General features: G+C 49.3%; 2 protein-coding genes across 3 annotated transcripts in view; one reads left to right on the top strand and one right to left on the bottom strand.

The window, feature by feature from the left end:
* Window positions 1-13,379, bottom strand: part of LOC120999704 (zinc finger protein 501-like) — a 368,655-nt gene extending 355,276 nt beyond the window's left edge. For both annotated transcript variants that reach the window (XM_040430726.1, XM_040430725.1), the window contains exons 1-2: window positions 13,260-13,379; window positions 2,805-2,902 (exon numbers count right to left, since the gene is read on the bottom strand). In XM_040430726.1, coding sequence (XP_040286660.1) covers window positions 2,805-2,902; window positions 13,260-13,344 — 183 coding nt within the window. In that variant the 5' untranslated portion in view covers window positions 13,345-13,379. The remainder of the gene's footprint in view (window positions 1-2,804; window positions 2,903-13,259) is intronic.
* Window positions 1-13,393, top strand: part of LOC120999669 (zinc finger protein 436-like) — a 1,002,518-nt gene that overhangs the window by 809,243 nt on the left and 179,882 nt on the right. The window lies entirely within an intron of this gene.

Raw genomic sequence — 13,393 nt, 5'->3', positions numbered from 1 at the left:
TGTACTTCACTGCTGGGGGAGGTCAGTAGATGGAGCGTACAGTATACTCCACTGCTGGGGGAGGTCAGTAGACGGAGCGTACAGTATACTCCACTGCTGCTGGGGGAGGTCAGTAGACGGAGCGTACAGTATACTCCACTGCTGGGGGAGGTCAGTAGATGGAGCGTACAGTATACTCCACTGCTGCTGGGGGAGGTCAGTAGACGGAGCGTACAGTATACTCCACTGCTGGGGGAGGTCAGTAGATGGAGCGTACAGTGTACTTCACTGCTGGGGGAGGTCAGTAGATGGAGCGTACAGTATACTCCACTGCTGGGGGAGGTCAGTAGACGGAGCGTACAGTATACTCCACTGCTGCTGGGGGAGGTCAGTAGACGGAGCGTACAGTATACTCCACTGCTGGGGGAGGTCAGTAGATGGAGCGTACAGTATACTCCACTGCTGGGGGAGGTCAGTAGACGGAGCGTACAGTATACTCCACTGCTGCTGGAGGAGGTCAGTAGATGGAGCGTACAGTATACTCCACTGCTGTGGGGGAGGTCAGTAGATGGAGCGTACAGTATACTCCACTGCTGCTGGGGGAGGTCAGTAGACGGAGCGTACAGTATACTCCACTGCTGCTGGGGGAGGTCAGTAGACGGAGCGTACAGTATACTCCACTGCTGGGGGAGGTCAGTAGACGGAGCGTACAGTATACTCCACTGCTGCTGGGGGAGGTCAGTAGACGGAGCGTACAGTATACTCCACTGCTGCTGGGGGAGGTCAGTAGATGGAGCGTACAGTATACTCCACTGCTGGGGGAGGTCAGTAGACGGAGCGTACAGTATACTCCACTGCTGCTGGGGGAGGTCAGTAGACGGAGCGTACAGTATACTCCACTGCTGCTGGGGGAGGTCAGTAGACGGAGCGTACAGTATACTCCACTGCTGCTGGGGGAGGTCAGTAGACGGAGCGTACAGTATACTCCACTGCTGCTGGGGGAGGTCAGTAGATGGAGCGTACAGTATACTTTACTGCTGCTGGGGGAGGTCAGTAGATGGAGCGTACAGTATACTCCACTGCTGCTGGGGGAGGTCAGTAGATGGAGCGTACAGTATACTCCACTGCTGCTGGGGGAGGTCAGTAGACGGAGCGTACAGTATACTCCACTGCTGCTGGGGGAGGTCAGTAGATGGAGCGTACAGTATACTCCACTGCTGGGGGAGGTCAGTAGATGGAGCGTACAGTATACTCCACTGCTGCTGGGGGAGGTCAGTAGACGGAGCGTACAGTATACTCCACTGCTGCTGGGGGAGGTCAGTAGATGGAGCGTACAGTATACTCCACTGCTGGGGGAGGTCAGTAGACGGAGCGTACAGTATACTCCACTGCTGGGGGAGGTCAGTAGACGGAGCGTACAGTATACTCCACTGCTGCTGGGGGAGGTCAGTAGACGGAGCGTACAGTATACTCCACTGCTGGGGGAGGTCAGTAGATGGAGCGTACAGTATACTCCACTGCTGGGGGAGGTCAGTAGATGGAGCGTACAGTATACTCCACTGCTGCTGGGGGAGGTCAGTAGATGGAGCGTACAGTATACTCCACTGCTGCTGGGGGAGGTCAGTAGACGGAGCGTACAGTATACTCCACTGCTGGGGGAGGTCAGTAGACGGAGCGTACAGTATACTCCACTGCTGCTGGGGGAGGTCAGTAGATGGAGCGTACAGTATACTCCACTGCTGCTGGGGGAGGTCAGTAGACGGAGCGTACAGTATACTCCACTGCTGCTGGGGGAGGTCAGTAGACGGAGCGTACAGTATACTCCACTGCTGGGGGAGGTCAGTAGACGGAGCGTACAGTATACTCCACTGCTGGGGGAGGTCAGTAGACGGAGCGTACAGTATACTCCACTGCTGCTGGGGGAGGTCAGTAGATGGAGCGTACAGTATACTCCACTGCTGGGGGAGGTCAGTAGACGGAGCGTACAGTATACTCCACTGCTGGGGGAGGTCAGTAGACGGAGCGTACAGTATACTCCACTGCTGCTGGGGGAGGTCAGTAGACGGAGCGTACAGTATACTCCACTGCTGCTGGGGGAGGTCAGTAGACGGAGCGTACAGTATACTCCACTGCTGCTGGGGGAGGTCAGTAGACGGAGCGTACAGTATACTCCACTGCTGCTGGGGGAGGTCAGTAGATGGAGCGTACAGTATACTCCACTGCTGGGGGAGGTCAGTAGACGGAGCGTACAGTATACTCCACTGCTGCTGGGGGAGGTCAGTAGACGGAGCGTACAGTATACTCCACTGCTGGGGGAGGTCAGTAGATGGAGCGTACAGTATACTCCACTGCTGCTGGGGGAGGTCAGTAGATGGAGCGTACAGTATACTCCACTGCTGCTGGGGGAGGTCAGTAGATGGAGCGTACAGTATACTCCACTGCTGGGGGAGGTCAGTAGACGGAGCGTACAGTATACTCCACTGCTGGGGGAGGTCAGTAGACGGAGCGTACAGTATACTCCACTGCTGCTGGGGGAGGTCAGTAGATGGAGCGTACAGTATACTCCGTCTACTGACCTCCCCCAGCAGTGGAGCGTACAGTATACTCCACCGCTGCTGGGGGAGGTCAGTAGACGGAGCGTACAGTATACTCCACTGCTGGGGGAGGTCAGTAGATGGAGCGTACAGTATACTCCACTGCTGCTGGGGGAGGTCAGTAGACGGAGCGTACAGTATACTCCACTGATGGGGGAGGTCAGTAGACGGAGCGTACAGTATACTCCACTGCTGCTGGGGGAGGTCAGTAGAAACCTCAGCTTCATCTACCTGATGATCCAGTGGGATATTCTGCTTTTCCTCTGGACAGTCCTGGGAATACTGAGGACTGGGACATCTCTCTGGTGGATTTCTCTTAGTGGATCCATCTATAGGAAAAACACAATATATTGTCTACATTTAAGGATGTGATGATGGGTAAATCTACTGTGAAGCTGGTGATCCGTGAACGCTGACTTCCCCCTGTTCCCAGAAGGCCAGAACACTTACCATATTCCCCACCTATATGTTTTGGCAGTCCATGCTGCTCTGTCCTTTCCACACTTTGCCTGTAGTGCCTCTGTCTTCCCGGAGAGTGTGAGCTTCCTCCGGCTCTTTAAAAGGGTTCTCCATGAATTAGGAAAATGAAAATACGTAACTATTGTGACGCTTTGCGATCCACAGCGATACTAGGAAATCGCAAATGCGCCATATTTCGCAATCACAGAGACACCAGAGCCTTCACTAAAAATCTTCTCTTTTCACTAAAGGAGTAATTCACAGAGCATAGGTGCCATTATCACCTCCTTGTGACAAATCTTTCCTGCCCCATGCCAAGTTGAGTAGCCATCAATCTAGTTCTCTTATGACAGAACCTCATAAACCTGGTCTTTCTGCAGCCATAGTGTCTCCAATACCAGCAGGGGTCTCACACCTTTAGCCTGGGCAGCGAGCTTCAGAAGAAAAGGACAGATCCTTATCACACAGCTGGTTGGTACAGGAAGGAAGATGACCTGAAAGTCCCCTTAAATCCATAAGCTTCATATTTTTCCCCTATTTTCCTAATATTTCATGGGTTATGGAAATGTGAAAGGAACCATCTTTTCAGAGATGGTTTTGGTTCTTCTAACCCACCTTCTAGGAAACCCGCGGGCAGATCAGAGATTCCCGCTCTGAGATATAAAGGTTCTCAGGCACCCTGTATTATCTTTTAGTCGTATTTGTTATCAGATGATGCGTAAAATTGTACTGATTATCAATATCAACTATATTTCTTGATTGGACTTACGGGATATGGAGAAATGGGCAAAGCAAAGATTCTGCCAGATTTTCTCCCTATTGGGCAAAGGACTACCCCTGTTCCAATTACACAAGGCTGGACCTGAACGTGTCATAACCACTCCCCGCTTCAGAGTGGGTAAAAACAGTGACACACTCAGGCCCTGCGTCCTTCTTCTACCATCTGACGTCGACTAACATCACGACCGCCCGCTGGACACGGGCACACCCCACCATCTTGGATTATTCTACAAAGACTTTGCCTTTTACTGGACACTACCACGGTAATTCTGAACTTACAGACATTCTATTCCCTTCCACCTCTTACCTATTTCTATCCAAACCAATCTGTTCAACTGGCCGGTATATTTATCTGTCAGCTTTAATATATATATTTTTGTGTATAGTTTTAGAATAAAAACTAATGATTTCATCGTTCCAGTTTTGCCCTTGTTACTTGATGAACTGATCTATGCTAAGAACTCTGTCCTCAGAAGACATACTACCAAATTGTTTTATTTTTATAAATTGTTAATTTACTAGCTAGGTTGCAAATAACCGTTTCGTCCCTTTAGGATTAGCTAGCCGGGGTCTCTTCGCCCCGATTCAATACGAAGAGTGGTGGCAGCAAATTAATTGGATTTCCAGCGTGAAATCAGTAATTTTATTTTTACCGATTGTACATACAATCGTGATTGTATCCTGTCTGGGCCCACCAACCAATCTTAAACGTCTTCTGTGCTCACAGTGGATTCGCCTCCAGAAGTCTCTAGTGGAGACCTGTATGGCAACTGTGGCTTAGTACGACGGGATTGGCGGGTGGTTGTCACATTGTTGGCAGCTAGTGGGATAGCAGAACCCAAAACCAGGCAGAAGTCAGCTTTTGGGAGATCAGAGCACAAAGAACTGACAAGTGCAGCTTTTTGAGCAATCATAACAATAGGACAGCGGTTACTTAGTATCCTGTCCTGCGGAACTTGAGTTCCGGGCGCAAAACGGTACACATTGATAGGAATAGATTGGTTTACATTTTCCCCACCTTTTCTTTGCTATATCCTATTCTTTTTCTCTTCTTTTCTGAATGTCTGATTCAGTTCCAAATTACCAAAGTTGGTCTGTCGCCGACTTACACGCCGTGTGTGAGTCGCAAGGCATTGCCATTCTACACAAAAATCGATCACAGCTGATCAAAGCTTTGACGGAGAGAGACGGCCAAGCGATGGAGGATTCCAATCCCATACGGGAGGCTTCGCTGCCCCTTCGTTCAACGTCACCCAGCATCGCCAGCTATGGGAGTGCTGAGGTTGCCACTTCAGCTCCGGGTGATGCAGATACCCGGGATTACACTGTGTCCACAGCTCCTGCTAACCCTCAGCAAGGAACAAGCAGCTCTGGACTGAACTTCTCTGCCTTGGGCCCTATGAGCCAGCAGTTGTTACCAGGCCTGACTGGCTCGGATTTGCGTTTATACCTGGAGATGCAGCAACAGCAGCAAAGAGAGGAGCGGCAGTTCCAGCTTCAGAGAGAAGCGCTGCAACACCAACGTGCACTAGAACTGGCCCAAGTGAGACAGGCCGAGCGGTCTTCCTCTCCTAACACTCCTGCTACAGGAGGCATTCCTCTACCCGTGGTTCCCAAAGCAAGGTTTCCAGTTATGGAGAAAAACGGGGACATTGATTTATATTTACGCTCGTTTGAGAGAGCGTGCCGCCAGTTCTGCATCCCTGAGGATCAGTGGGCTCTACACCTGACGCCTCAGCTGACTGGTAAAGCACTGGATGCTTTTGCGGAACTACCCACAGACCAAGATTGCGATTATCAGACTATCAAGGATGCCATAATTGCTAAGTTCCAGTTAACCCCTGAGGTTTACCGGAGAAAGTTCCGTGCCATCCAGAAAGGATCCACAGACTCTTACGCGGATGTGGCTAGCCGCTTATGCACCACATTCCGCCAATGGACCAGAATTCTTAAAGAAAAGACTTATGCTCCCCTTGAGGATTTGATGATCCATGACCAACTCCTTGCGATATGCTCTACAGATGTGAGACAGTTTGTGTTGGAGCGCAAGCCGCAGTCTGTGAAAGAAGCTGCTGAGCTGGCAGACATGTTTGTCGCAACCCGGGTACCGGACATTCGCAAACCTGTGATGACGGACATCCGCAGGTCGGTGGTATCAGACATCCGCAAACCCCTGGTACCTGACAGCCGCAAAACTCCAGTACCCAACCAGGACAGAGCCATGTCCCAGAACTGGAGAGAAGGCAAGCCCGCTGGCCCTGTGAACCGTGAGACAACCAGGCCCTGGTGTGAGCTATGTCGCAGGCCCGGTCACACCAAGCAAACCTGTTACGCAGGGAAGCCGGCCCAACCTCCTAGCACCACGACGACGCCAATTCCTAAGGAGGCCAACGCTTCCACACCTACCTCGTCGGCTGTATTGCTGGTCGGAGGACCCGAGGTGCACAGCGGATCCCAGAATCACCAGCCTGTCACTGTGAACGGCCAGACTGTCATCGGATTCCGTGATACCGGTGCAGATGTCACCTTGGTCCGTTCACATCTTGTTACGGAGAAGGATATCCTTCCAGGAAAGTACCTCGCTCTGACCGGAGTTGGAGGCACTCGCACTCATGTGGCCCAAGCCCAAGTCACCATTGATTGGGGAATGGGACGGCAAAAGCGGGTTGTTGGGGTCCTGGATGATATTCCCGTTGCCACAGTGCTTGGCACTGATTTGGGTACCCTTGTTTCCCATTACGAATACCCTACAAGCGCGCAGGAGGCCCAAGCAGGACTCCCTGACCAAAACCAGGTACTGTACAGCCCTTTGGGGAAACAGGGAGACGGGGACACTTTGCCTGCTATTTCTACTGTCCCTAACGCACATAGGGAGGTATCAGATTTAAATGTACAAGCAACCGAATGTAATTTGCCTACTTCTGCACCTGTCATTGTTGATCCGAATGCGTGTATTAGTGTTAGAAATGGTGATATAAATGATGCTGTATCTGTTCTGGCCATTACACGTTCCATGGCCAGCCGCCTGAACTCAGAACCAACCGAAGGGACCCCCTCGGGCGATTCTGACCCTCAGGCGGATGACAATGCGAGAACGACCTTTTCATGTGATGATGATGATTGTGTCACTGCGCTGGTAGACGCTTCCAGTGTCGCCAGTAACCTGGGCTCAGATGGGGCTGCGGGGACAGAACCAGCCATCCCTCCACCCACCTCTGACCCCAGCATTGAAGGTAACTCTCCACAGCTGACTTCATATGTCACTGGTCAGCTGGAGGAGACCGGTGGCGCTGCATTCGTGCAGGCCTTGAAGGGTGACCCTAGTCTGGAGGCCCTTAGGGCCCGAGCCGGCCAGCCTCCAGGTGAGGGCACTCCATATAAAATCTATTGGGAGAACAACAGACTGTACTGTGAAGCTGTACAGCCTGCAAAAGGTGGCGCAGGTGAGAACAAGAGACAGCTGGTAGTCCCTAGGGAATTTCGGGCACAGGTGCCCAAAACAGCCCACGACATCCCACTTGCAGGACATTTGGGTATCAGAAAGACCCACAAACGTGTTCAGAACCATTTTTACTGGCCCACGATGGGAACGGACATAACTAAGTACTGCCGATCGTGTACCACTTGCCAGATGGTTAAGAAGGCTGGAGGACCCCGCAAAGCTCCTTTGCAGCCACTGCCCGTGATCACAGAGCCCTTCCAGAGAGTGGCAGTGGATATAATTGGTCCCCTTCCCATTCCTAGCAGTTCTGGCAAGCACTACATCTTAACGGTCGTGGACTATGCCACCCGTTATCCAGAGGCGGTAGCACTGTCTTCCCTTAGGTCGGCCACGGTGGCGGACGCCTTGATCAGGATTTTCTCGCGTGTAGGTTTCCCCGCCGAGATGATCTCTGATCAGGGCTCTTGCTTCATGTCTGAGCTAATGGAAGCCCTCTGTGAGAGGATGCAAATCAAGCACACCACTTCCAGTGCGTATCACCCGCAAACCAACGGCCTTTGCGAACAATTCAACGGAACGTTAAAGCAAATGCTGGCCACGTTCGTGGAATCGCAGGGGAAGGACTGGGAGCGGCACCTGCCTCATTTGCTGTTCGCTTACAGAGAAGTGCCACAGGAGTCCACTGGGTTCTCACCCTTTGAACTCCTATATGGACGAGACGTCCGAGGGCCCTTAAAACTGATTCGGGAGACCTGGGAGGGAAAAGGTGACCCCTCAGAAGTCTCTGTGGTTGAATATGTCCTAAAATTTCGGGACAAGATGGAGTCCCTCATGACCATAGTGACGGAAAACCTTGCAAAGGCCCAGGCCAAACAGAAGGCTTGGTATGATCAGCATGCCAGAGAGCGGTCATACCAAGCAGGTCAGAAGGTATACGCCCTACTCCCTGTCAGGCAGAACAAATTGCAGGCTGCCTGGGACGGGCCATACACCATTCTGAAACAGGTGAACCCAGTCACTTACCTAGTGAGTCTCGGGGGTAAGCGACAGAAACTGTTCCACGTGAACATGTTAAAAGCACACGAGGAGAGAGAGCAGTATGTATTAGCAGTGTGTAGCCAGCTAGAACCCGAAGAGCCAGATCCACTGATAGACTTGCTAGCAGAGCTACGAGACGTGGCAGATGATTGGAACATCAACCCCCACCTCTCGTACCCACAGAAGCTTCAGCTCACCACTCTCCTGAGTGCGCACAGCGCCACATTCTCAGGCATCCCTGGCCAAACCAACCTAGCAGCTCACCGAGTTGACACAGGGACCCACAAGCCCTTACGGCAGGGCCCCTATCGCACCTCACCCGAAGTGCAGGCTGAGATCAAACGAGAGATTGATGAGATGCTACAGTTAATGGTCATCCAGAAATCCTCTAGTCCATGGGCCGCCCCGGTTGTTTTAGTCCCCAAAAAGGACAAGACAACCCGGTTCTGTGTCGACTATCGGAGACTGAATGACATCACCATAACCGATGCGTATCCCATGCCTCGAATTGATGAATTGCTGGATCAGCTGGCGTCCACCAGCTATCTAACAATCATGGACTTGAGCCGTGGATACTGGCAGATTCCGCTTGCGCCAGAGGCGAGAGCGAAATCCGCATTCATCACCCCTTTTGGCCTCTATGAGTTTACTCGTATGCCCTTTGGGATGAAGAATGCGCCCGCCACCTTTCAGCGGGCCATAAATGAACTGTTGGAAGGAATGCAAGGTTATGCCCTAGCATATCTGGACGATATAGCCATATATAGTCCAACCTGGGAAGATCACCTTGACCATCTGTCACAGGTATTGGGAAGACTGTCCACTGCCAATCTGACCGTTAAGCCCAACAAATGTCAGATTGCCATGACAGAGGTTCAGTACTTAGGACACAGAGTAGGCAGCCAGACCCTGAAACCTCAGAGAGGGAAGGTCGATGCCATTGTAGCATGGCCACGGCCTAACACCAAAAAACAAATACAGGCATTTCTGGGAACGGCAGGGTACTATAGGAAGTTTGTTCCATCCTATAGTACTCTGGCTAAACCACTGACCGATGCAACGGGCAAAAAACAACCCAACACGGTCACATGGAACTCGGAACTAGAACAGGCATTTCGGGCCCTGAAGGAAGCACTAGCTAGCGCTCCTGTCCTTCAAGCTCCCGACTTCTCCCGTCAGTTCCTAGTACAAACTGACGCCTCAGACCACGGTCTGGGAGCCGTCCTTAGTCAGGTGGACGCAACCGGGAATGAGCACCCTGTCCTCTACCTGAGCCGAAAACTACTTCCGCGGGAAACCGCATACTGCACCACTGAGAAAGAGTGCCTAGCGATCGTATGGGCCCTACAGAAATTACCGTCGTACCTATATGGACGATCCTTCATGGTCATCACAGATCACAACCCTCTCAGCTGGCTGAAACGTACTTCTGGTACCAACGGAAAACTTCTCCGCTGGAGCTTAGCACTCCAACAGTACGATTTCACGATTCAGCACAAACCGGGAAGTCACCATCAGAATGCTGACGGACTTTCCCGCTGTAACGAGCTCAAATAGGGAGCTGGGATTGCTTCAGTCCCAGTCTTGCTGACCACTCCTTCCCCAATCTTCCAAAGGGGGGAGGTGTGACGCTTTGCGATCCACAGCGATACTAGGAAATCGCAAATGCGCCATATTTTGCAATCACAGAGACACCATAGCCTTCACTAAAAATCTTCTCTTTTCACTAAAGGAGTAATTCACAGAGCATAGGTGCCATTATCAACTCCTTGTGACAAATCTTTCCTGCCCCATGCCAAGTTGAGTAGCCATCAATCTAGTTCTCTTATGACAGAACCTCATAAACCTGGTCTTTCTGCAGCCATAGTGTCTCCAATACCAGCAGGGGTCTCACACCTTTAGCCTGGGCAGCGAGCTTCAGAAGAAAAGGACAGATCCTTATCACACAGCTGGTTGGTACAGGAAGGAAGATGACCTGAAAGTCCCCTTAAATCCATAAGCTTCATATTTTTCCCCTATTTTCCTAATATTTCATGGGTTATGGAAATGTGAAAGGAACCATCTTTTCAGAGATGGTTTTGGTTCTTCTAACCCACCTTCTAGGACCTTCTGATTATCAATATCAACTATATTTCTTGATTGGACTTACGGGATATGGAGAAATGGGCAAAGCAAAGATTCTGCCAGATTTTCTCCCTATGGGGCAAAGGACTACCCCTGTTCCAATTACACAAGGCTGGACCTGAACGTGTCATAACCACTCCCCGCTTCAGAGTGGGTAAAAACAGTGACACACTCAGGTCCTGCGTCCTTCTTCTACCATCTGACGTCGACTAACATCACGACTGCCCGCTGGACACGGGCACACCCCATCATCTTGGATTATTCTACAAAGACTTTGCCTTTTACTGGACTGTACCACGGTAATTCTGAACTTACAGACATTCTATTCCCTTCCACCTCTTACCTATTTCTATCCAAACTAATCTGTTTAACTGGCCGGTATATTTATCTGTCAGCTTTAATATATATATTTTTGTGTATAGTTTTAGAATAAAAACTAATGATTTCATCTTTCCAGTTTTGCCCTTGTTACTTGATGAACTGATCTATGCTAAGAACTCTGTCCTCAGAAGACATACTACCAAATTGTTTTATTTTTATAAATTGTTAATGTACTAGCTAGGTTGCAAATAACCGTTTCGTCCCTTTAGGATTAGCTAGCCGGGGACTCTTCGCCCCGATTCAATACGAAGAGTGGTGGCAGCAAATTAATTGGATTTCCAGCGTGAAATCAGTAATTTTATTTTTACCGATTGTACATACAATCGTGATTGTATCCTGTCTGGGCCCACCAACCAATCTTAAACGTCTTCTGTGCTCACAGTGGATTCGCCTCCAGAAGTCTCTAGTGGAGACCTGTATGGCAACTGTGGCTTAGTACGACGGGATTGGCGGGTGGTTGTCACAACTATTACTTTATTATAAATCTATTCCTAAATACCTTTAATTAGTTATAATGGCTTGTTTTCTCTGGGGAGCAATAATTATGAGAAGTAAAATGGCCGCCATCCTATTAGTACACACAAAACCTGTCCTAATCGCACAGGAGGACAAGTTACTTCAGAGCACTGAGGTAAAGAGCTGCCTCATCCTCTTCTTTGCTTTGCTTGTCAGGAATTCTGGTCCTGAATACAGTTTAATATGATCTGCAGCTGAATCTCTGTAGGAATGGAGTTCATGAGGAGACATGAAGTACAGAGAGGAGGTGGGGATTTGGCTGTGTCCTACTAGGTGATTAGGACAGGTTTAGTGTATACTAATAGGACGGCAGCCATTTTATTTCTCCTAATGACTGCTCCACAGACAAAACAAGCCATTATAACTAATGAAAGATATTTGGGAATAGATTTATAATAAAGTAATATTTAGGTATTTTCATTTTCTTAATTCCCAGAGAACCCCTTTAAGTTCCAGCATGTGTTCGTCCTAATCTGTCCAGCCTATTGTTAGCCTGGGTTATTTCAGGAAAGGTGCCTGAGCATTAGGTACTAGTTGCTAGTTTCCTATGAGGGTGAACCATTCCTCTGCTCATTTGCCATTTATCGATTTCTTCCTGTTAACAGGATTTAACACTTTGCTGCCTGACCTTTGAACTGTTTACTTCCTGCCCTGACGTTGGCATGTTTCCTGCTTATGCTTCTGTCTGATCCTTTGGTGCTCTTGATACCTCTAGATGAGCAGCCACTGAACAAAAACTGCTCCAAGAGGAGATGGCCTGGTGGTTCCCTCACAGTCGATATGAATTACAGGGTGAAAAGCAGGGGGTCCACTTATATACAGTTGCAAGAAAAAGTATGTGAACCCTTGGATTTAATAACTGGTTGAACCTCTTTTGGCAGCAATAACGTCAACCAAACGTTTTTTCTGTAGTTGCAGATCAGACGTGCACAACGGTCAGGAGTAATTCTTGACCATTCCTCTTTGCAGAACTGTTTCAGTTCAGCAATATTCGTGGGATGTCTGGTGTGAATCACTTGTTTGAGGTCATGCCACGGCATCTTAATCAGGTTGAGGTTCCAGGTCCTCTTGTGCAAACTGTAAACGTGCAGCAATGTTTTTTTTGGACAGCAGTGGCTTCCTCTGTGGTATCCTCCCATGAAATCCATTCTTGTTTAGTGTTTTACATATCGTAGATGTTAACATATGCCTTTTGACTTTTGTAAATCTTTAGCTGACACTCTAGGATTCTTCTTCACCTTATTGAGCAGTCTGTGCTGTGCTCTTGCAGTCATCTTTACAGGACGGCCACTTCTAGGGAGAGTAGCAGCATTGCTGAACTTTCTCCATTTATAGACAATTTGTCTTACCGTGAACTGATGAACAGCAAGGTTTTTGGAGATACTTTTATAACCCTTTCCAGCTTTATGCAAGTCAACAATTCTTAATCGTAGGTCTTCTCAGAGCTGTTTTGTGGCAATGCTTCTTGTGAAAAGAAAACCCAGAACTGGCGTGTGTTTTTTATAGGGCAGGGCAGCTGTAACCAACACCTCCAATCTCATCTCATTGATTGGACTCCAGTTGGCTGACACCTCACTCCAATTAGCTCTTGGAGATGTCATTAGTCTAGGGGTTCCCCTTCCTTTACCACCTGCACTGTGAATGCTTACATGGTGTGTTCAATAAAAACATGGTAACATTTAATTCTTTGTGTGTTATTAGTTTAAGCAGACTGTGATTGTCTATTGTTGTGACTTAGATGAAGATCAGATCACATTTTAGGACCAATTTGTGCAGAAATACATACCATTCAAAAGGGTTCACATACTTTTTCTTGCAACTATAACTCCCTTTGGAGTAGCCCCAAGCCAAATCTGTTCAATGGCACAGTGGATCTACATCCACTTCTATAACGCTAACTCTTAAAACTGTTCTCTCCTCTACAGTCATGGAAGGTCTCCTCTTACCCGGTGATGTGAGGGGCTGGTGATTCTCCATCATGACGTCCTTGTACAGATCCTTGTGTTCTTCTAAATACTCCCACTCCTCCATGGAGAAATAGACAGTGACATCCTGACACCTTATAGGAACCTGATAACAC

The sequence above is a fragment of the Bufo bufo genome, chromosome 4, assembly GCF_905171765.1.
Source record: "Bufo bufo chromosome 4, aBufBuf1.1, whole genome shotgun sequence".
In the NCBI taxonomy this organism is placed as follows: Eukaryota; Metazoa; Chordata; class Amphibia; order Anura; family Bufonidae; genus Bufo; species Bufo bufo.
The sequence above is the reverse complement of the archived record's forward strand: the minus strand, read 5'-3'. Positions and strand labels throughout refer to the sequence as shown.